The sequence below is a fragment of the Mercenaria mercenaria genome, unplaced genomic scaffold (genome assembly GCF_021730395.1).
Source record: "Mercenaria mercenaria strain notata unplaced genomic scaffold, MADL_Memer_1 contig_2903, whole genome shotgun sequence".
NCBI classification, from domain to species: Eukaryota; Metazoa; Mollusca; class Bivalvia; order Venerida; family Veneridae; genus Mercenaria; species Mercenaria mercenaria.
Genome location: NW_026460993.1, coordinates 14,609 through 37,594, shown reverse-complemented (window position 1 = coordinate 37,594; position 22,986 = coordinate 14,609). Strand labels below are relative to the sequence as shown.

The 22,986-nt window shown below is 35.5% G+C and overlaps 1 protein-coding gene across 2 annotated transcripts; it reads left to right on the top strand.

Moving 5' to 3' along the window:
- The first annotated feature begins 20,127 nt into the window (after positions 1-20,127).
- Positions 20,128-22,672, top strand: LOC128552554 (uncharacterized). 2 transcript variants are annotated; one of them, XM_053533598.1, is made up of 3 exons: positions 20,128-20,335; positions 20,627-20,715; positions 21,505-22,672. In XM_053533598.1, the coding sequence occupies exons 2-3, from the start codon at positions 20,653-20,655 to the stop codon at positions 22,045-22,047; spliced, it is 606 nt and encodes a 201-aa protein (XP_053389573.1). In that variant the 5' UTR covers positions 20,128-20,335; positions 20,627-20,652; the 3' UTR covers positions 22,048-22,672. The 2 variants fall into 2 exon arrangements, with proteins under 2 accessions (XP_053389573.1, XP_053389572.1); XM_053533597.1 differs by having other exon boundaries at positions 20,129-20,335; positions 20,618-20,715.
- Positions 22,673-22,986: the final 314 nt, after the last annotated feature.

Here is a 22,986-nt window from a genome sequence, read left to right as displayed (position 1 = left end):
TCTTCTTCCAAAGTACTGATCCAAATTTGATAAAACGTCACAGCTAGGATTGATACAAATTTGTGCACATCATTGGCACATTTCACTTCTGATTATTTATTCAGAGTAATGGCTCCTTAAAGTTCTTTTCTACATAAAACTTGTCCAGACTTTTATAATACTGGCAGGATTTGAATGAAACTTCAAAGTGGTGATCAGTAGTAAGTCTTGATGAACATGTGTTATCAATTTTAAAGTTGCATGATCTTTCACTTAGTTATAGCCCTTTGATTTTTAGCTCAACTATTTAAAGAATAGCTAGATCTATTGCACTCACCCTTTTGTCAGCTTTGATGACTACATCGGTGGCCTGATTAGTTAAGTTTTTGCATGCAGCCATAATTGGTAATGTATTGAAGTTTCACACACTGGTTCACTGTGATGATCTGACATGCAGTGCTCAGGATATATCATTTTGTTTTGCCTTTTCACAAACTTACGCTTTTTATTTAACAATAAAACTGAAGTTTGTTCACAGTGAGCTACCAGTATAGGCAGATGGTCAGTTATCCGTTGCCAACATTTTAACTTGCGCCCCATTATTTTATGCCGAATTTATACTGTACAAAATTCAGGATATAAAGCGATTGAGGTCCGATTTTATTTTGTCACCATATTGTTCGAGTTTTTAGCTTACCTGAGCACAAAGTGCTCAAGGTGAGCTTTTGTGATCACCCTGTGTCCGTCGTCATCCGTCGTCAGTCGTCCGTGCGTCTGTCGTCAACAATTTGACTGTTAACACTCTAAAGGTCACAGTTTTGGCCTAATCTTAATGAAACTTAGTCAGAATGTTACCCTCATAAAAATCTTGGACGAGTTCGATTTTGGGTCATCTGGGGTCAAAAACTAGGTCACCAGGTCAAGTCAAAGGAAAAGCTTGTTAACACTCTAGAGGTCACAAGTTGGGCCCAATCTTAATGAAACTTGGTTAGAATGTTACCCTCAATACAATCTTGGATGAGTTCGATATTAGGTCATCTGGGGTCAAAAACTAGGTCACCGGGTCAAATCAAAGGAAAAGCTTGTTAACACTCTAGAGGTCACAATTTGGGCCCAATCTTAATGAAACTTGGCCAGAATGTTACCCTCAATAAAATCTTGGACAATTTCGATATTGGGTCATCTTGGGTTAAAAACTAGGTCACCAGGTCAAATCAAAGGAAAAGCTTGTTAACACTCTAGAGGTCACAATTTGGGCCCAATCTTAATGAAACTTGGTCAGAATGTTACCCTTAATAAAATCTTAGAAGATTTCGATATTGGGTCATCTGGGGTCAAAAACTAGGTCACCAGGTCAAATCAAAGGAAAAGCTTGTTAACACTGTAGAGGCCACATTTACTATGTATCTTCATGAAACTTGGTCAGAATGTTACTCATGATGATCTCAAAGTCCAGTTTGAATCTGGGTCATGTAGGGTCAAAAACTAGGTCACCAGGTCAAATCAAAGGAAAAGCTTTTTAACACTCTAGAGGCTACATTTATGACCATATCTTAATGAAACTTGGTCAGAATGTTAATCTTGATGATCTATAGCTCATGTTCAAATCTGGGTCAGGTGGGATCAAAAACTTGGTCACCGGGTCAAATCAAAGGAAAAGCTTGTTAACACTAGAGGCCACATTTATGACTGTATCTTTATGAAACTTAGTCAGAATGTTAATCTTGATGATCTTTAGGTCAAATTTGAATCTGGGTCATGTGGGGTCAAAAACTAGGTCACTGGGTCAAATCAAAGGAAAAAAGCTTGTTAACACTGTAGAGGCCACATTTATGATTGTATCTTCATGAAACTGAATCTGGGTCATGTAGGGTAAAAAACTAGGTCACCGGGTCAAATCAAAGGAAAAGCTTGTTAACACTCTAGAGGTCACAATTTGGGCCCAATCTTAATGAAACTTGGTCAGAATGTTACCCTCAATAAAATCTTGGACAAGATCGATATTGGGTCATCTGGGGTCAAAAACTAGGTCACCAGGTCAAATCAAAGGAAAAGCTTGTTAACACTGTAGAGGCCACATTTATAATGTATCTTCATGAAACTTGGTCAGAATATTAGTCATGATGATCTCAAAGTCCAGTTTGAATCTGGGTCATGTAGGGTCAAAAACTAGGTCACCAGGTCAAATCAAAGGAAAAGCTAGTTAACACTCTAGAGGCTACATTTATGACTGTATCTTAACGAAACTTGGTCAGAATGTTAATCTTGATGATCTATAGGTCATGTTTAAATCTGGGTCAGGTGGGTCAAAAACTAGGTCACCGGGTCAAATCAAAGGAAAAGCTTGTTAACACTCTAGAGGCAACATTTAAGACTATACCATTATGAAACTTAGTCAGAATGTTAATCTTGATGATCTTTAGGTCAAGTTTGAATCTGGGTCATGTGGGATCAAAAACTAGGTCACCAGGTCAAATCAAAGGAAAAGGTTGTTAACACTGTAGAGGTCACATTTATGATTCTATCTTCATGAAACTTGGTCAGAATGTTACTCATGATGATCTCAAAGATCAGTTTGAATCTGGGTCATGTAGGGTCAAAAACTAGGTCACCAGGTCAAATCAAAGGAAAAGCTAGTTAACACTCTAGAGGCCACATTTATGACTGTATCTTTATGAAACTTAGTCAGAATGTTAATCTTGATGATCATTAGGTCATTTTTGAATCTGGGTCATGTGGGGTCAAAAACTAGGTCACCGGGTCAAATCAAAGGAAAAGCTTGTTAACACTGTAGAGGCCACATTTATGGCTGTATCTTCACGAAACTTGGTCAGAATGTTACTCATGATGATCTCAAAGTCCAGTTTGAATCTGGGTCATGTAGGGTCAAAAACTAGGTCATTAGGTCAAATCAAAGGAAAAGCTAGTTAACACTCTAGAGGCCACATTTATGACTGTATCTTTATGAAACTTAGTCAGAATGTTAATCTTGGTCATCTTTAGGTCAAGTTCGAATCTTGGTCATATGGGGTCAAAAACTAGGTCACCAGGTCAAATCAAACGAAAAGTTAGTTAACACTTTAGAGGCCACATTTATGACCATATCTTAATGAAACTTATCTTGATGATCTTTAGGTCAATAGGTCAGGTGAGCGATACAGGGCCTTCATGGCCATTTTGTTTGCTATTGCGTCAGAAACATGGCTCCTGATGTCACTTTTCGTGCAACGCCCAGTTCCAAATGCTTTCGGCATTTTACTTTTCCTGCGCTCTGAATGTCATATAATTGAAAAATATAAAATAATTGTCACTTCGCTTGCAGAAAATGCTACTCAATGGTACAAAATTCAGCGAAATAAGATTGACGCTTAAGACGTCAGAGACGAGATTGTAATGTCAGACCGGAAAAACTCTATTAAAGTTTTGCTACAAATTTTGCCTTAAAGTCCAATTTATAAAAAAATTGGCTCGATAAAAAAAACCATAACTTTGATATGTTGTTTTCACAGTATTTGTACGTCTAGCAGACATATAAATACTTAGGGGTCACCGACTTCTATTATTCGCAATATAATAAAACTTTACCTCTACTCTCACATGGTTTGAGGCTATATGACGAGAGGTCCATCCTAATTTAATATTATGACTCTTGTTAAACTATAAAAAGTCGTATTCAAAACGTATATATTTCACGGATTCCAAACTTTGTTCTTGTGTTTCGTTTCGACAAGATCAGCGTTTGTTATATGGATTCAAGATAAAATTGTCTTAATCGTTGTCGTTTTTGACATATGCACTGTGATAATTATTTAAATTAGTTGAATAAGCATTTGACAATAGTATCATGTAAATATGGTATGCTACATAACACCAGTTGCTAGTTAAGCTATTATGCCGTTTCTGTAATTCAGTAAATCTGCACTAGACAATTTTTAATACGTAATTGTATGTATAGTGATTTAGTACCATACAGCCTTCTCCGTTTAAATGTTTGTATCAATGTATTATTTGTCTCGCCATTATATTGATTGTAAATCCTCATGGGCCTTTTGGATTAATGGAATATTTGAAATAAACTTATCAAACTATCATCATACCTACCAATAAACTGAAAGGAGCAATCGAAATTGATTTTCAATATCTATACAAATATTTGTTTAGGACTAAGGTCATTTTGTCAACTGACCTTTCAGCTAAAATAATGTGAGTAAACGTAGGTAACTCATAAACTCCGACACTAGATCAATTATATCTGGAACAACATACGTTTTAGACCTTCCTGATTATATTAAGGTAAAATTTTGTCATTCTTTCAGAAGTAAATATTCAGTTTAAGTCGTTCCTAGGAAAGTAGATTTTTTTATTAAATAAATATCATAAATGGACATCTGAGTTTCTGTTAAGTTAGAGACTTAGATACTTTTATGTAAAATTTTATTTTATTTTTATGCCCCCGAAGGGAGGCATATAGTTTTTGAACCGTCTGTCAGTCTGTCGGTCTGTCAGTCTGTCCGCAATTTTCGTGTCCGGCCCATATCTTTGTCATCGATGGATGGATTTTCAAATAACTTGGCATGAATGTGTACCACAGTAAGACAACGTGTCGCGCGCAAGACCCAGGTCCGTAGCTCAAAGGTCAAGGTCACACTTAGACGTTAAAGGTCATTTTTCATGATAGTTGGGCGTGTCTGGTCCATATCTTTGTCATTCATGCATGGATTTTAAAATTATTGGGCATGAATGTGTACCACAGTAAGACGACGTGTCGCGCGCAAGACCCAGGTCTGTAGCTCAAAGGTCAAGGTCACACTTAGACGTTAAAGGTCATAATTCATGATAGTGCATTGATGGGCATGTCCGGTCCATATCTTTGTCATTCATGCATGGATTTTAAAATAACTACGCATGAATGTGTGGCACAGTAAGCCGACGTGTCGCGCGCAAGACCCAGGTCCGTAGGTCAAAGGTCCTAAACTCTAACATCGGCCATAACTATTCATTCAAAGTGCCATCGGGGGCATGTGTCATCCTATGGAGACAGCTCTTGTTCTTTCTAAAAAATATAGGTTTTGTAATTACTTTCTTTGAACAATAAAGCGGCTAAACTATTCTGTCAAAATTAAGGTGATTTCCAAGAAAGTGCCTTGGCAAATACAGTGTACATAACGTAATCGGGTCCTTGGCAGCGAAAGGGGATTTCCAAGAAAGTGCCTTGGCAAATACAGTGTACATAACGTAATCGGATCCTCGGCAACGAAGGGGTTAAAACTAATGCTGTACTTGTTTTTGTTTTTTTTTGAGGCCCCAAATGGGTAACCCCGTTTATTTTCCCCGTCATAGGTATAACTAGGGTCGGAGAACCATCCCTAATTAACCTTACACACAACATATTATAATATTATACTTATTTTAAACATCAATATTTACATATTACAATACTATTACATATGTATATCAAGTATGATATAAATAGTCATAAACGGGTACCCAAGGAACATTCTTTTTAACAAAACCATATCAAAAAGGTGAAAAAGAAAAAGTGGTTATACATGTATGATATATATTGATGCTGAGCGAGCTTGCACAGACTGATGATCAGTATTATGAAGTGTAATTGTAATAATATCTAATTACAAACATTTATCTGATGAATAATCTTTTCAATATCTATACAAATATTTGTTTAGGACTAAGGTCATTTTGTCAACTGACCTTTCAGCTGAAATAATGTGAGTAAACGTAGGTAACTCATAAACTCCGACACTAGATCAATTATATCTGGAACAACATACGTTTTAGACCTTCCTGATTATATTAAGGTAAAATTTTGTCATTCTTTCAGAAGTAAATATTCAGTTTAAGTCGTTCCTAGGAAAGTAGATTTTTTTATTAAATAAATATCATAAATGGACATCTGAGTTTCTGTTAAGTTTGAGACATAGATAATTTTATGTAAAACTTTATCATAAATACCCAAATTTTACAAAAACCTAAATAAAAATAAAAACATTATATAGAACTATGTGAAATTTTATTTTCTTGCATTATCAATTAAGTCTAAAATTAATTTCCAATACATCAGCTTGAGAGTGTTTTATGAAACCTTAGATATTGTGCATACTTCCATAACAGATGGCTGAGAGTGGCGAAGAAGGCTACAAAAGACTCGGAGGAATTGGTGGAGACATCGAAGTGGTATGTTACATTGTTTATCATCACAATTCAATCGTGTTATATATTAGTGTGTTAGTAAAACTAATTATGAAGAATGCTCTTTCCGGGAATGTTCTAAAAAAAATTATGAGAAGTACAAAATTCACAATAAACAGTGGAGTCTACAATTTATACTGAACAAAAAAACAAGATTTATCAGCAAACTATTGTATGCTCCCCAAATATATACTTGGGGGGAAGTGTGTAAAACATTAATGAATATAACCAAAAAAAAACAATGAAAGGTGACATGGTAATTATTGCTGATAACTTTATTAGTATATAGTCAGCTTCAAGTACATATTTAATTGTGCAAAAAGAAAATCACTACCAAAGAGGGAGATAAATAGATAACTATATATATGCATATAGAGGACTCAACTCAAAACAAGTGTGGTGCTTCTTGCATACTAAATTTTCTCTCATTGCCATGTATCAATATTATTTAGTATAACTCTCTTCTGTAGTTATGTAGCTGTAAAGATGGAAGAAAGGGGAGATAAATAAATAGAAGTTACCTAAGCTTGAGTCACAATTCACCTCTTAGTAACCAGCCATCAGTTATTCAAGTTCCTTGAAATTCTGTTAAGTAGTTACATAATACTTTCTCAAAATAAAAATGTAAACAAGAACTGTCGCAGAACACAGCGTGCTTGGCTATTTTCGATGCTGGATAGTACTATTGGGCATAATCGGAAGAAGCTGAAGCTGCGACTGGAGTGTTTAATGACCCCAATGTGCAAGAAGATATTGTACAGTTTCAAATGTATTTTAATAATAGTAAGAGAGATAGAGGTAAAGTGTATCAAAACATAAGCTAAGTAGAAAAGGGCCATAATTCATGGAAACTTTCTGCAAGAGTAATGCACCATGTGTCATATCATGTGGCTAATAATGTGGAACAACTGTTTTAAATCTCACTCAAATATATTAAGTAATAACTGAAACAGAGCAAAAGTGAATAAAAAAATTATCTAAGTAAAGATAGCATATAACTCATAACATAGTGCTGCCAGTCATTTGGAAGTTGTGCCATATGATGTAGGTGATGATGTGAAACAACCATTTTAAGTTTGAATCAAATCCAGTTAGTAACAACAGAGATATAGCGAAAAACATCAAAACTAAACGAAATTTTAAGGAAAAAGGGAAGATAATCAATGAAATATTTGCACCAGCGTTGTGGACCTTGTGTCATGTGATGATCAACTAAATTAAGTCTGAATATCAAATTAGCTCTCTATATAATTCAGATAGTCAAGCTAAAAATGTACAGAAGGGGAAATAAGTCAACAGATATCACAACTGTGATGTTACGCACAGTTTCGATTAGGTCCCTTGAGTGATCAAAATTCATCTGTGTGTAAATTTCACAGGTCTACGATCTGATATTATGCAGAAGTTCAAATAATATGCAGAAGTTCACTTCATGCTAATACATTTCAATAATATTAGACTAGATCCCTCGAATCATGACTGTTTTTAGCTCACCGTCAGTTGACTGTAAAGTGTTCTCTGTTGGTATTAAATCTCCCTCACTGAGTGTACGCACACATTGAATGTATGCCATTAAACCTATGTAAAACTTTAGTCAGTATATTGTACACTCAATACATGCGTACATGCAATAAGTGCGATTTAATGTTGGCATTCTCGCTGACTGAGTGGTGCTCAATTTGTAAAAGTGGAATAACTCAAAAATGGACACAGTATATCTATTGATAATAACAAAGAAGTATAAAATTATAGCTCATTGATAATAACAAGTTTAACCCAGATACTTTGACATTATCTATACTAGCCTTTCATTTTGTATTGCACATTTTCTAAACACTTGATACTATAGGGCTGTAACTCCTAAAATATATGACAATTTGGTATTGTACACATGGGGAAATCACTTGATTCAGATAAAAAAATTCTTAAAATTTCCTTATTACTTCACTGATTTTAATAATATAAAAATTATCAAAGACGTGAAAGCAAGTGCTTTCCTAAACACAAAAAATCTGCCAGACATTCTTGATACTGTTATGAAACACTGCACCTAAATTTCCTTTCACAGACTTAATGTGTAGGAAATGTGCACACTGGGATTTGGGCAAAGTGTTTGAAGAAAGTACTGAGAATATATGACAGTCGCTTTGTGCAAAGAAAAACACTAGTTTCTTGTCTTTGACGCTTTTTATCATATCAAAATTTGTCAAGTGATAAAAAAATACTAGCAAATATGCTGTTTGAATAGTTATTTTTCCTCGTGTGTACACTATCAAAAAGTTACTTGGGTTGCCCCCTTTCGAGGAACATATAAAACTGAAGATTGCCTCTTTTGCCTTAGTTTTTGCACGTAAAAATATTGAAGTCATTCATGCTATTTACAAATTAAGTTTATTTGGAAACTATATTTCAGTGGGATGAACGCACATTAAAAGAAAAACTTTTGGATTTGGATGCTACTCAAGGTGGGGTACACAAAGGCAAAAGTTATATCTACCCACTCTGGAAGACCCTGCTAAATAAATGGTTCAGTAATAAAAACTCAAAAGTTTACATTGTTACTCCCTTCCTTGACGAACAACGCATGCAAGACGTCTGCAGAATAATCTTGCTCAACAAAGCAGATGAAAAACTTACTAATTTCTATGTTAGAAAAAAGTGCAACTTTAGTAAGTCAATATCAGAATTACAAGAAACTGTTTCAGGAAAAATAGAGTTGGACGATAAATGTCAAAAAACGCTAAAAAACATCTTCAAGAAGATCACTGATCCGGGGAAAACGTTCCATGCAAAATTTATGTGTTGCGTCCGAGGCACTAAAGCTGATGTTTTCATCACCAGTGCCAACTTCCACAGGAACCACTTTGATTGCAATAATTTGGACACTGTACAGTATGTAACAATGGAAAAAAAAGTTTTTGAGGAATCATTTTTACAACCATTGACTAGGCATTACAACACACATTTCAAAACAAAAACAATGATAAAATTCCAATGCATCTATTGTGAGAAAAACTACACCAGCAAACGCACTCTACAAGTCCACACAAATAACAAACACAAAAAACCTCTCCAGAGATATATAAAAAAACCAATAAAATGGGTGCCCCCATTCAATGCAACCAGGAAAATACCTAGATGTAACATAATTCCTGGACAAAAAGAATGGCCCAAGCAACAGTTCTGTAAAAAAACAACAGACGACATGTTGAATGAGATGATCATACCTCCCCTACTTTCTAGACCAAACACACCTTTGAACACCGATGATGAACCACTAATTAAGCTTGAACACCACCTAGAGTTCGGACCAAGCATAGTCAAATCAGACAGCATAGAAACACTCTGCTTAGACGAGAACTGCTTAGACGAGGACAACATTGAACAATCTTAGAGCAAAGAAACTTTTATCTATTCCATCTATAACTTATTCAAATAGACAATGACGCTCATTAATTTTATAACAACTTTATTTCTACTATATCTATAATTAATTGTACGTAACATTCTACTCAATTTTTGTTAAACACCACATTCTAATTTTAGCTCAAGGTCACGTTACTAACTACACCGGATTTTTGTACTTTACTAGGATTATATTAAATATTTGTACCCTGAAGAGGGCTCTGTAGAAGCCGAAACGTTGGTCTTTAACTAAAATTGTCAAACTAAACCTGTGGTGTCTTATTATAACCATTGACTAGTTAATATAAGTTGGAACATTAACATGTATCATATTAGAACTATTACAATTAACATGTTTTATATTAGAACTATTTCAGTCTTTTTGTATTCAGTCTTGTAGCTGTATCCCGGACAAAATTTTACTGACATAATTGTGTAAAAGCGAAAAGGTGTATCAACATATCAGTATTCAAAGAAAGAGCTACTGCAAATCGGTAAATTCTAGTATTTGTTGACGAATTAATTCAAATCAAAAGGACGGAACAATTTTACAATAGTCAACTATTCCTCAATGACTATGGCAAACACATTTAAAACTGATACCATGTGCATAGATTTGTGTGATAATGATTTTATAGTCAAGTAATATTTTACAACTGTTGGCAGAACTTTAGGTTCAACAATTTTATTTTGTTATATTCATATCATTCTTTTTTTATACATGTACATTTTGTATCTTGCCACAATAGATATTTAAATGTAATAGAATGTAATAGAAAATGATTTTTGTTCACTAATTCTTTCACAGTAGTATAGCCTAATATAATGTATGTTTGCTGAATTTTTTTCTGAATCCAACTCCTAATACAGTACACGTACCTTTGATGGTGTGATGACTGGATGCTTTAGGCTACTTCTAAATTCGGCACAGAATGGACAGGAGAGTTAATTCTTGTCTTACATCTTGACCAGTAGTGACCTTAGTAATTATGCTCTTAGTGCTTTAACGTCAGGATTGTCCTCATTTGTATGTCCTACCTAACTTCAGGTAGTACATTGGCGTACTGATACCATGAATTATTTTTATTTTATTCAACCTGGTGCTTTGAATTATTTTTATTTTATTCAACCTGGTGCTTTATCACAACTGTCACAGCTTAGTTCGGCAGAAAATATTTTACTTGCAAAACAAGTTGTAACTAGAGATTATTTTCATGAAAAACGAATGTCTCCCACCACTTAACAGGCAGACATTGTAAAATGCCAGAACCCCCTAAACCCCAAAGAAAATCACTGAAACACAAAATTCTATTGATATACACAATCTGGCTCGGTACTGATCACTCCTGTGAAGTTTGGTGAAATTCCAACCTGTGGCAAAAAAGTAGCACTGACATCATAGAATTTTACAAATCAAGGTAAGTAACTCTGCTGAAAATTAATAAACCAGTACATGCCGATGATATTACTGATCACCTGCGATGTTTGGTGCAATTCAGTCCAATAGTATATGGCAGTAGTTAAAACACTGTAAAATACGACAAATCAGGGGCCATAACTTTGCTGAAAATCACTGTACTGAAACATGCTGATGATATGCATAACTGCCCTTGGCACTGATAACTCCTGGAAGTCTGCCCAGTGGTGTAAGAGAAGTTGCCAAAAATCATGAAGTTTGACAAATAAAGTGCTAGAACTCCACTGAAAATCACTTGAAAATGCCCTTGATATGCACAGCTTAGCTTGGTAATGATCACTTATATTAACTTTGGTGTAATCCTCCAAGTGGTATCGAAGCACTTATGCTGACAGGGTAAAATACAACCAATAAAGGACCATAACACCACTAAAAATCACTGAACTGTAACATCCCTAAAATACGCACCAAAAGTGCCCAAAAATAATAGAATTCAATGAATCAAGGGCAATAACTCCACTGAAAGTCAATGAACTAGAACATACAGATGCATTATCAACAAGGCTTGGAAATCATCATTTTCATGAAGTTTGGTGTAAATCTGCCAAGTGTTGTCAGAGAAGCTACACATAAAAATCTGCGACATACAGACAGACTGACAGCGTTTAATCAATATGCCTCCCATCACTGTATGGGAGAAATAATTAGGACAAGGCAGTCTGAAAGACAGCCAAATCCCCCGCCACTGCTATGGATAGTGAAAGGGTAAACCTTTGATTTTAGCTGTGACCTTGACCTTAAACTGACATGGCTTTGAATTCTGCACAATGTCTTGATGAGGTGATCATTTGACCCAAGTTTCATGAAAATCCTTCAAGGGGTTTAGGAGATACAGAGCTGAAACCTTTGACCTTCAGTTGTGACCTTGACCTTGAGTTGACATGGCTGACTGATGAGTTCTTGATGAGGTGATCATTTGACCCAAGTATGATGAAAATCCTTCAAGGGGTTTAGGAGATACAGAGTGGACACCAAATGGAAGGCTCAAACTTTCGACCCTTAGTTGTGACCTTAACCTTGAGCTGGCATGGTTGACTCATAATTTCTGCACATCGTTCTGATGAGGTAATCATTTGACCCAAGTTTTAAAAAATTCCTTCAAGGGGTTTAGGAGATATAGAGCGGACACGAAATGGAAGGCCCAAACCTTTGACCTTCAGTTGTGACCTTGACCTTGAGCCGACATGGCTGACTCTTAAGTTCTGCACATCACCTTGATGAGGTGATCATTTGACCCTAGTTTGATGAAAATCCTTCAAGGGGTTTAGGAGATATAGAACGGACACAAAATGGAAGGCTCAAACCTTTGACCCTAAGTTGTGACCTTGACCTTGAGCCGGCATGACTGACTCATGGGTTCTGCATATCGTCTTGATGAGGTGATCATTTGACCCAAGTTTTATAAAATTCCTTCAAGGGGTTTAAGAGATATAGAGCGGACACAAAATGGAAGGCTCAAACCTTTGACCTTGAGTTGTGACCTTGACCTTGAGCCGGCATGGCTGACTTATGGGTTCTGCACATCGTCTTGATGAGGTGATCATTTGACCCAAGTTTTATAAAATTCCTTCAAGTGGTTTAGGAGATATAGAGCGGACACAAAATGGCAGGCTCAAACCTTTGACCTTGAGTTGTGACCTTGACCTTGAACCGACAAGGCTGACTCATGGGTTCTGCACATCGTCTTGATGAGGTGATCATTTGACCCAAGTTTCATGAAAATCCTTCAAGGGGTTTAGGAGATATGGACCGGACACGATTTTGTTACGGATGGAAGGACGGACGGATGAAAGGATGGACGAAAGGACGGACGCAGACCATTCCTATAATCCCTCCACCATGGCGGGGGATTTATAAATGAGTGAATGACTTGGCAAAAATGCATTAAAGTCTTAGTTTCCTCCTCAAGGTTCTGACTTCATCAAGCTAAATTTCAGAGAAACAACATGGTTTTTCAAAACCTTCTAGTCTTTTTTTTTTTACAAAACATTGGCAGAGGTAGATGTGCAAGGACATGTCTACTGATCTTTGGAATAAGCTCTTACTGCAAATACATAAACCTAATTGGAAAAAAGATAACCCTAACAAACATCATATTCTAATCAGTGGCTGTAAAGATAACAAAAATACAAGCATCTCCAAATACAATTTTATTTTTCAATCCGTGGCAAAATAATACTTAACAACTTTCAAACACATCCATCACAGAAAAAACAAGGAGCTGCATTCAATAAACGCTTGATGCCCCCGGTGGCATCCTAGTCGATACAAATCAACCTAAGTCCAAAACGAGGTCAAGGTCAAACTGAGGTCAGGTGATGTTTGAAGATGAGGAATGGTCACAGGTTACATCTGTATTAGTATCAATTCATTCTTGTAAGCAGTATTGATGCTAGACGAAACGGTCCCATTTGGTTAACCAAGAGATGGCCCATATAAAGCAACCTAAGTCCAAAATGAGGTCAAGTTCAATGGCAAACTGAGATCAGGTGATGTCTGAAGATGAGGAATGGTCACAGGTTACATCTACATTAGTATCAAGTCATTCTAGCAAGGGGTATTTATGCTAGACGAAACCTCGTACGGTCGGATGAACGAACGGACAGACAGGACAATCACTATATGCCTCCCGCATCAGTAGATGCCGGGGGCATAAAAACATTTTTGTTATTTTTTCATTGCACTAATAATGTATAAGCAGTAAAACAAGAATAATGTCATTATTGTATGGCAAATGTCCACTGAAAATGTTTCAAAATTTAATAAATAATGTTCACAATAGGGCCATAACTCAAGACAAATAATCGGATATTAATCATACCGAAAATATGCACATGTACACTTTATGTTAATGATTTATTTAAAGCTACATTTCAATTAGATGGAAACTGCAGGAGGAGTTGAGTACACAGTGTTCCTGTAAAGTAGCAATATTTCAAAGTAAAAAAAAAACAAAAAAACATAACTCCAGAAACAGGAGTTGTTTGGAGGACAGCAACATTAGACTATTTAAAAGCCTTGTCAATATAAAAACTTTACTGAATGAATACAGAAGTCAAACAGAATTGTGTCCATAGGACACGGATGCCCCCACATACTGTGCTATACTCTATATAGCAAAAACTATCAAAGGGCCATAACTGCAATAAAAATATCCACAGAAAAAAATTCCTTCATTCATGGTCATCTGCACATCTTGTTCATCTGTGAAAATTTGAAGCAAATCAGGCTTATAGTGTGGGAGGAGTTTGACACTCAAGACTTTTCTTTATATTCCATATAGCAAAAATTCTGAAAGGGCCATTAAACTGCGGTAAAAATATTCACGGAAAATATTCCTTCCTTTAAAGTCATCTGCACATCAAGCTTGTTCACCTGTGAATGTGAGGAGTTGGACACACAAGATTTTTCTCTATATTCTATTTTGCAAAACTATCAAAGGGCCATAACTGCTGTAAAAATAGTCACATAGTCCTTCCTTTAGGGTCACCTGCACATTAAGCTTGTTCATCTGTGAAAGTTTGAAGCAAATCACCCCACCGACACGAAAACGCGACAAATACCTTATCTGTCGAGTTTTTGTGTTTTTGCCCTGCCAACACAAAAACAGGACAAATACATTACTTGTTGAGTTTTCAAGTAAAAAAACGACAAATACATTACTTATTGAGATTTTGTGTTTTCGCCCCGCCGACAAGAAAACACAAAAACTTGACAAATTAGGTATTTGTTGACTTTTCGTGTTGTCGTGTTTTCACCCCGCCGACACGACAACACAACAAATACTTTTCAGACATCTCTTATAAAATGTAGAGCTATTCTGAAACCAGTGGCAAAGGGTTTTAGAAGCATTTTTCTTTCTATTCGAACGAACCGTCAATTCAGAGTTCATTTATATTCACTAAAGCAGCAATAGGAGATCTGAGAATATAAAACAATACAATAATATGTCAGATGTCAGTTATCGTTTTAAGAATGCAGTGTGTGTATAACAGACCCGGTTCCAGAAATATTTCATTGGGGTGCGGTGAGCGGCAACAGTTAAAAACTGAAGGCGGCATCAGCGAGCTGAGTGGAGTTAGGTACTGAAGTGGGTAACACCTCATGTTAGGTAGGTCAGGGCGTGTCCGCCTGGAAATGTTTGAAATATATAAACAAAATGGTTACCCCTGCTGCATTTTTTTAGTCCAAATTTTGAGGTACGGGGGTTAACCCCCTCCTGACAGTGGAATCACAGGGTCTCTCCCTTGTCATTTTTGAAATATAGGTATGAAATGGTGGTTCCTGTTGCATTTTTGTCCAAAATTTGAGGTACGTGAGGGGGTCATGCCCTCCTATTTAGGGGGTCAGATGGTATTCCCACGGATATCGATATCTTTTTATGTAACAAAATGGTACTCGGTCGAAATATACATAGAACATAAGTCAATTTTTATTCTTAAACTTATATTTTCTAGCATGCAGTTATGTTGTGTAGTTCAGTAATTGTTGTGCGCATGTCTAACTGAAGATGCCAAAGCAAAAACACGAAAACACGACAAATAAATTTGTTGTGTCGGCGCCCTCTTAACTTCGTGTTCTCGCCCCTCCAACATGAAATGGCAGTAATCAGCCACCATACATTCAGTAGACTACACTTCAATAGCAAAGATTTAGAGAGTACTGGAAGCTCTTACAATCAATAATTGTACCATTATCAATTAAATTGATTTCTACAATAATTAACATACAGATAGTGTCTTTCTTTAGTGAGGCTGCACATGTACACAGATATTTCCCCTTGTTTTTGCCTTGGACTATGTTTACAATAGTTAGATCTGTACTGGAGTTGGCAAGAAACAGCTGGTATCTAAAATTCAACTTCAGTATCTTTCTGTATATTGTGTTGATCTATCACAACTTCATTGACAACTTCATTTTGTATCATAATATCTTGAAGTATCGTCTTATAGCATCTTTCTTCAATATATGTGTAAATATCTTAAAAGCCATATAATAATTTACCGACTACTTCACATGTTGAATAAAAATCCTATGAAAAGACTATGTCAAATACTTTTTGAAATAAGCATGGCACAAATTCAGACAGATGGACATCTGGATAGATGTACAAATGTACAGACATGGGTAAAGGGTAAATCTAAGTGTGACCCAAAGATGATGTGGGGAAAGAGGGGATAGGGGAGGGGTGACCTCAAGCTTTCAGCTAAGAGTCTGCATCTTTGTTTGAATATCTATACATACATACAGAGATTAGAGAACGAAAAGGAAAAATGACATAAAATCTTTGATTTCAAAGTGTGACCTCGACCTTTCAAGTTAGGAGTTTGGGTCTTGTACAAGACATATTGTCTTGTTATGGCAGTCATTTTGAAATTCTGTCAAGCATGTAAAAGTTCAAGGCTGGACAAAATTTTTAAACACAGACACAAACCTATACACACATGCTTTCATGCACTATAAGATAGAGGTAACACTATTTTCTACACCCCTCACCTTTAATGGTGATTTTACTGCATTTATCAAGAAAAGCCACCAGTAAAATATTGGCTCTAATTTTGAATCACAAAATTAATTTCATGCTTAAAAATATATTCTGAAACTTACATCCTTAAAGAGTCTGCAACAAATGTAGTCATCATTACTGGTAAATACTACCATGAAATTAGTTTCAAGTGAAGACATATTGTATCTATTAGACATAATATTTAGAAATGTTGAGAATAAAGATGCCACTATTATCATTATCTGACTGCTTCAAAATAATTTGAACGAGAGGGTCATGATGAACTTGGATCACTCACCTTAGTAGAGTGTTAACAGGCCTTTCCTTTGATTTGACCGGGTGACCTAGTTTTTTTATGCTACATGACCCAGATTCAAATTTGGCCTAGGGATCATCAAGATAAACATTCTGACCTAGTTTCATGAAGATAGGGTCATAAATGTGGCCTCTAGAGTGTTAACAAGCTTTTCTTTTGAGCTGAGTGAGTGACCTAGTTTTTGACCCCACATAACCCAGATTCGAACTTGACCTAGAAATCATCAAGATAAACATTCTGATCAACTTTCATGAAGATAGGGTCATAAATGTGGCCTCTAGAATGTAAACAAGCATTACTTTGATTTGGGTGTGACCTAGTTTTTGACCCCACATGACCCAGTTTCAAACTTGGCCTAGGGATCATCAAGATAAACATTCTGACCTAGTTTCATGAAGATAGGGTCATAAATGTGGCCTCTAGAGCGTTAACAAGCCTTTCTTTTGAGCTGAGCGAGTGACCTAGTTTTTGACCCAACCAGATTCGAACTTGACCTAGAAATCATTAAGATAAACATTCTGATCAACTTTTATGAAGATAGGGTCATAAATGTGGCCTCTAGAATGTTAACAAGCATTCCTTTGATTTGAGTGTGACCTAGTTTTTGACCCCACATGACCCAGTTTGACTTTCTGGCCGAGTTTCATGAAGATAGGGTCATAAATGTGGCCTCTAGAGTGTTAACAAGCTTTTCTTTTGATTTTAGTGAATGACCTAGTTTTTGAGTCCACATCACCCAGATTCAAATTTAGCCTTGGAATCATCAAGATTAACATTCTGACCAAGTTTCATGAAGATAGGATCAGAAATGTGGCCTCTAAAGTGTCAAGAAGTTAAGTGACTTAAAACTGCAGAATTTGCACTTGCAATATTTTTACTCATAAAAATGTACTCTATTTGGTTAGGAAGAGTTACAACAGTCAGACCAGCAGCAAAAAGATCAATTTGGCAGGGTAAAAGCAGCCAGACTAGGTTTAAAGTTTTGTTTAGAGGGGTAACAGAATCTGGAGTGGAGCTAAACTTAGTTTAGAGGGGTAACAGAAGCTGGACTAGAATTAAAATTCAGTTTCTGGGGATAACAGTAACAGAACCAGAGTTACAGTTCAGTTTGTGGGGGTAACATAATTCAAGTTAAGTTTGTTTGGGTAACAGTAACAGGATCAGAATTAAAGTTGAGTTTGTTTGGGTAACAGTAACAGGATCAGAATTAAAGGTAAGTCTGTGGGGTAACAGTAGCTTGACTGGAGTAAAAGTTCAGTCTGGAGGGGTACGAGTAGCAGGACCAGTGTTAATGTTCAGTTTGGAGGGGTAACAGTAACTGGACTGGAGTAAAAGTTCAGTCTGGAGGGGCAACAGTAACAGAATCAGACTTAAAGTTCAGTTTGTAAGAGTAACTGTAGCTGGACTGGATTATTAAAGTTCAGTTTGGAGGGGTAGCAGTAACTGGACTGGAGTATTGCAGTTAAGTTTGTAGGGGTAACAGTAGCAGGACCAGAGCTGAGGTTGAGTTTGTGGGGGTAACAGCAGCCAGACCTGAGTTGAAGTTCAGTTTTGAAGAGGTAACAGTAGCTGGGTCAAAATTAAAGTTCAGTTTGGAGGTGTAATAGTAACTGGATTGGAGTAAAAGTTCAGTTTAGAGGGGTAACAGTAGCAGGACCAGAGTTAAAGACCATTTTGGAGGGGTAATAGTAACTGGACTGAGGTATTAAAATTCAGTTTGGATAACAGTAGCTGGACTGGAATTAAAGTTCAGTTTAGATTCAGTTTAGAGGGGTAACAGTAGCATGACCATGACCAGAGTTAAAGACCAGTTTGGAGGGGTAACAGGAACTGGACTGGGGTATTAAAATTCAGTTTGGAGGGGTAAAAGTAGCTGGACTGGAGTTAAAGTTCAGTTTAGAGGGGTAACAGTAGCACGGCCAGAGTTAAAGACCAGATTGGAGGGGTAACAGTAACTGGACTGGGGTATTAAAGTCAGTTTGGAGGGGTAACAGTAACTGGACTGGAGTAAAAGTTCAGTTTGGCAGGGTAATAATAGCTGGGCTGGAGTAAAAGTTCAGTTTGAATGGGTTACTGTAGCAGGACCAAAGCTAAAGTTCAGTTTGTAGGGGTAACAGAAGCAGGACCAGGTTAAAAGTACAGTTTGTTGGGGCAGAAGTAGCAGGACTGGAGTTAAACTTTGGTTATGACGGGTAACAGAACCAAGACCAGAGTGAAGTTCAGTTATAGTAATAGTAGAAGGACTGGAGTTAAAGGTTTCCAGTTAGAGTGTTCTACATAAGTAAAAAGCATACTACTTAGAATAAATAGGTATTTAAATTTACATGAAAACGTAATTCTTTAATTTTAAGATTCCTATCTATTTAGTTACTTTGTAAAGTAACAACATTAACCTTTAATTGACATAGGGTATAGTATCAGTTGCAGTGAATATAGCTAATCATGATAAAAATAAGTCAAAAGTCAGATTGATTTTAGGATTGTTCAGTTTTAAGGGATAATTCTGTATAGATAAATAAAATTTCAGTCCAGAAAAGTTGTTTGGTTTCCTGCATAGAGTATTTGTCTAATTAAAATGAAGGTAAAAATTTTAAACAGCTTAATTCATTTAAATTCAAGGGCTTTTAGGGAATCTTGTTGAGGGTAAAATGAATGAGAAGGCCTTAGTGACACATTTTTTTGCTCTCCAGACCTTGACTATTTCTATTACACACTGAACCATTAATGGTAATAACTGTGTTTAGTATAAACCTGAGGCACGATTTGAACAAAATTGGTAAAGGATCACTACACAATACTACAAGCCAAATATCTGAAGATTTAGACATGAAGATATTTAAAGTTTTTAATATAAATGTCTGTATAAAACAAGTAAACCTCTGCACAAGGACAAGGCAAAGTTTGAGCAAATTTGGCAGAGGACCACTAAACAATGCTTCATAACAAATATCTAAGCTCTGGGCTTTGTGGTTCTGGAGAAGACTTTGGAAAGTTGTTTCCTTTTGGTTGCCATGGCAAGGAATGAAAACCTTGTTATAAATTGGGTACAGGACCATCCAAGGACATCCAGACCAAGTATCACTAACTTTTTTTTAGTTCTTGAAATGCCACAGTGTCATTAAAATTATGCTGATTTTCAAACATATACATATTATCAGTAACTTGGAAGATATTTATAAAATGTCAAGTGTTGTTTAAGTGTATGTTCATCCAAATTTAATATTATGACTCTATCTAAACTATCATCATATCTACCAATAAACTGAAAGGCGAAATCGATATTGATTTTCAATATCTATACAAACATTTGTTCAGGACTAACGTCATTTTTTTAAGTGGAAACTTAAGTACAACAGACTATTCATCTAAAGTAATGTAAGAGTAAATGTACGTTACTCATAAACTCTACACGGAATTAAGTCTTTAGATAAATCATATTAAGGTAAAATTTTGAAATTCTTTCAGAAGTAAATATTCAGTTTAAGTCGTTCCTAGGAAAGTAGATTTCTTTATTACCAATCAAAAGTATCAGAAATGGACATCTGAGTTTCTGTTAAGTTAGAGACTTAGATAATTTTATTATTTTTACCTGGCTCATCATAAATATCTAAACATTAGAATAACCTAAATAAACATGAAAACATTAATATATAGAACCATGTGAAGTTTTGTTTTCAAGCATTACAAATTCAGTCAAAATGTAATTTCCAATACATCATATTAGTGTTTTCAGAAACCTGAAACATTGTTGCATAAAATATGGCTGAGGGAGGTGGAGAAGGCTATGAAACACTCGAAGGAATAGGTGGAGACATTGAGGTGGTGAGTATGTTACATTATTTACTGTAACAATTCAATCATGCTATTTATTTGTGTGCAAGTAGAAGAAATTAGAGGAAATGTTGAAAAAATATTTTCTTTTATAAGTAAACAGTCAAATTAAGTCTACAGTTTACATTTAATATAAAAAAACATTTAGTGATCAGCAAACAGATGTATGCTCCCCAAATATAACATGTACTTGGTGGGATGGGGGTGGTGTCTAAAAGTAAAACACGAATAACCAAAAAAAGAAAAACAGAAAAGAAAAAAGATGACATGATGTTATTTAGGTAAAACTTAATACTGTTAGAGGTTTTACTCTTAAAATATGTGCAAGTTCACATCACAGTAATTTAGCACCTATGGACTTGGGGAAAATAAAATTATTATAAGCCCACCTCCCACAACACTGTTTTTTTTTTTCACAGACCAAATGTGTAAGTAATGTGCACACTCTGGGATTTGGGCAAAGTGTTTGAAGAAAGTATTGAGAATGTGTGGCAGTCACTTTGTGTCAAGAAAAGCACTAGTTTTCCTGTCTTTGGCACTTTTTATCTGAATAAAATTCATCAAATAATACAAAATAATAGAAAGTATTTTGCTTGAATAAAGTTATTTTTCTCTGTGAATATGATATCCAAAAGTTACATGGATTGGCCATCCTGTTAAGGAACATGTAAAACTTAGGACTGCCTCTTCTGCCTAGAGTGTTTTTTTCATGCAAAAATGCTGCAGTCAACAGTGCTATTTACAAATTACTTGTAAGATAATTTGAAAATTACATTTCAGTGGGATAAACGCACATTAAAAGAAAAACTTTTGGATGTCAATGAAGGTGGGGTACACAAAGGTAAACAATACATCTACCCACTCTGGAAGACCTTGCTAAATAAATGGTTCAGTTATAAAAACTCAAAAGTTTACATCGTCACTCCCTTCCTAGACGAACAACGCATGCAAGACGTCTGCAGAATAATATTGCTTAACGAAGCAGATGAACAACTTACTAACTTCTATGTTAGAGAAAAGTGCAACTTTAGTAAGTCAATATCAGAATTACAAGAGACTGTTTCAGGAGAAATAGAGTTGGATGATAAACGTCAAAAAACGCAAAAAAGGCTAAAGAAAATCTTTGAGAGGATCATTGATCCGGGGAAAACGTTCCATGCAAAATTTATGTGTTGCGTCCGTGGTTCTAAAGCTGACGTTTTCATCACAAGTGCGAACTTCCATGGGTCCCACTTCGACTGCAATAATTTGGACACTGTGCAGTACATAACGATGACAAAAAAGATTTTTGAGGAAAGATTTTTACAACCACTGACTAGTTGATATATCTTAGAACATTTACATGTATTATATTATACCTATTTCAATCATTATGTATTCACAGTCTTTTAGCTGTAGCCTGAACCAAATTTTACTGACATAATTCTGTAAAAGTGGAAGAGTATATCAACATATCAGATATCAAAAAGTGAACTACTGCAAATCGTTTAGTTCTAGTATTTGTTGATGAATTAATTTAAATCAGAAGGACTGAACATAGAACAATTTTACTATAGCAAAAATATTCCTCAAAAGCAAAATCTTATTACTTGATTACCAAGGCTGATCATGGCAAAAACATTTAAAACTGATACCATTTTCATGGATTTGTGTGATAATGATATTATAGTCAAGTAATATTTTACAACTGTTGGCAGAACTTTAGGTTCACCAATTCTATTTTGTTATATTTATATTATTCTTTCTTTATACATGTATATACATTTTGTATCTTGCCAAAATAGATAATGTAATAGAAAATGATTTTTGTTCACCAATTCTTTCACAGTGGTATAGCCTAATATAATGTATGTTTGCTGAATATTTGCTGCATCCAACTCCTAATACAGTACACGCACCTTTGATGGTGTCATGACTACTTAAGTGAAAGACCTGGATGCTTTAGGTAGGCACTGGAACTAAAAATACAAACTTCAAGTAGGCACTATCTAGTTTATATACATGTGTAGCTAACTACATCAAAGTATACAGTCTGAAAAAATATTTAAGATACGATTGTCTGAAGAAAAAAAGGTTTTTTGAGCTGAAAAGAAAATGATCCTAGGTAAAATATTTGGAAAAAATGAAGACAACTCTGCTAAAACTTTATTATAGGTACATAGTATCTCATGCATACCATGCACTTTTTCATTTAGGCACGAAAAAATCATGCATAATTACTGTAAGCACTTTGAAAAGAACAAGAGCTGTCTGTAAGACAGC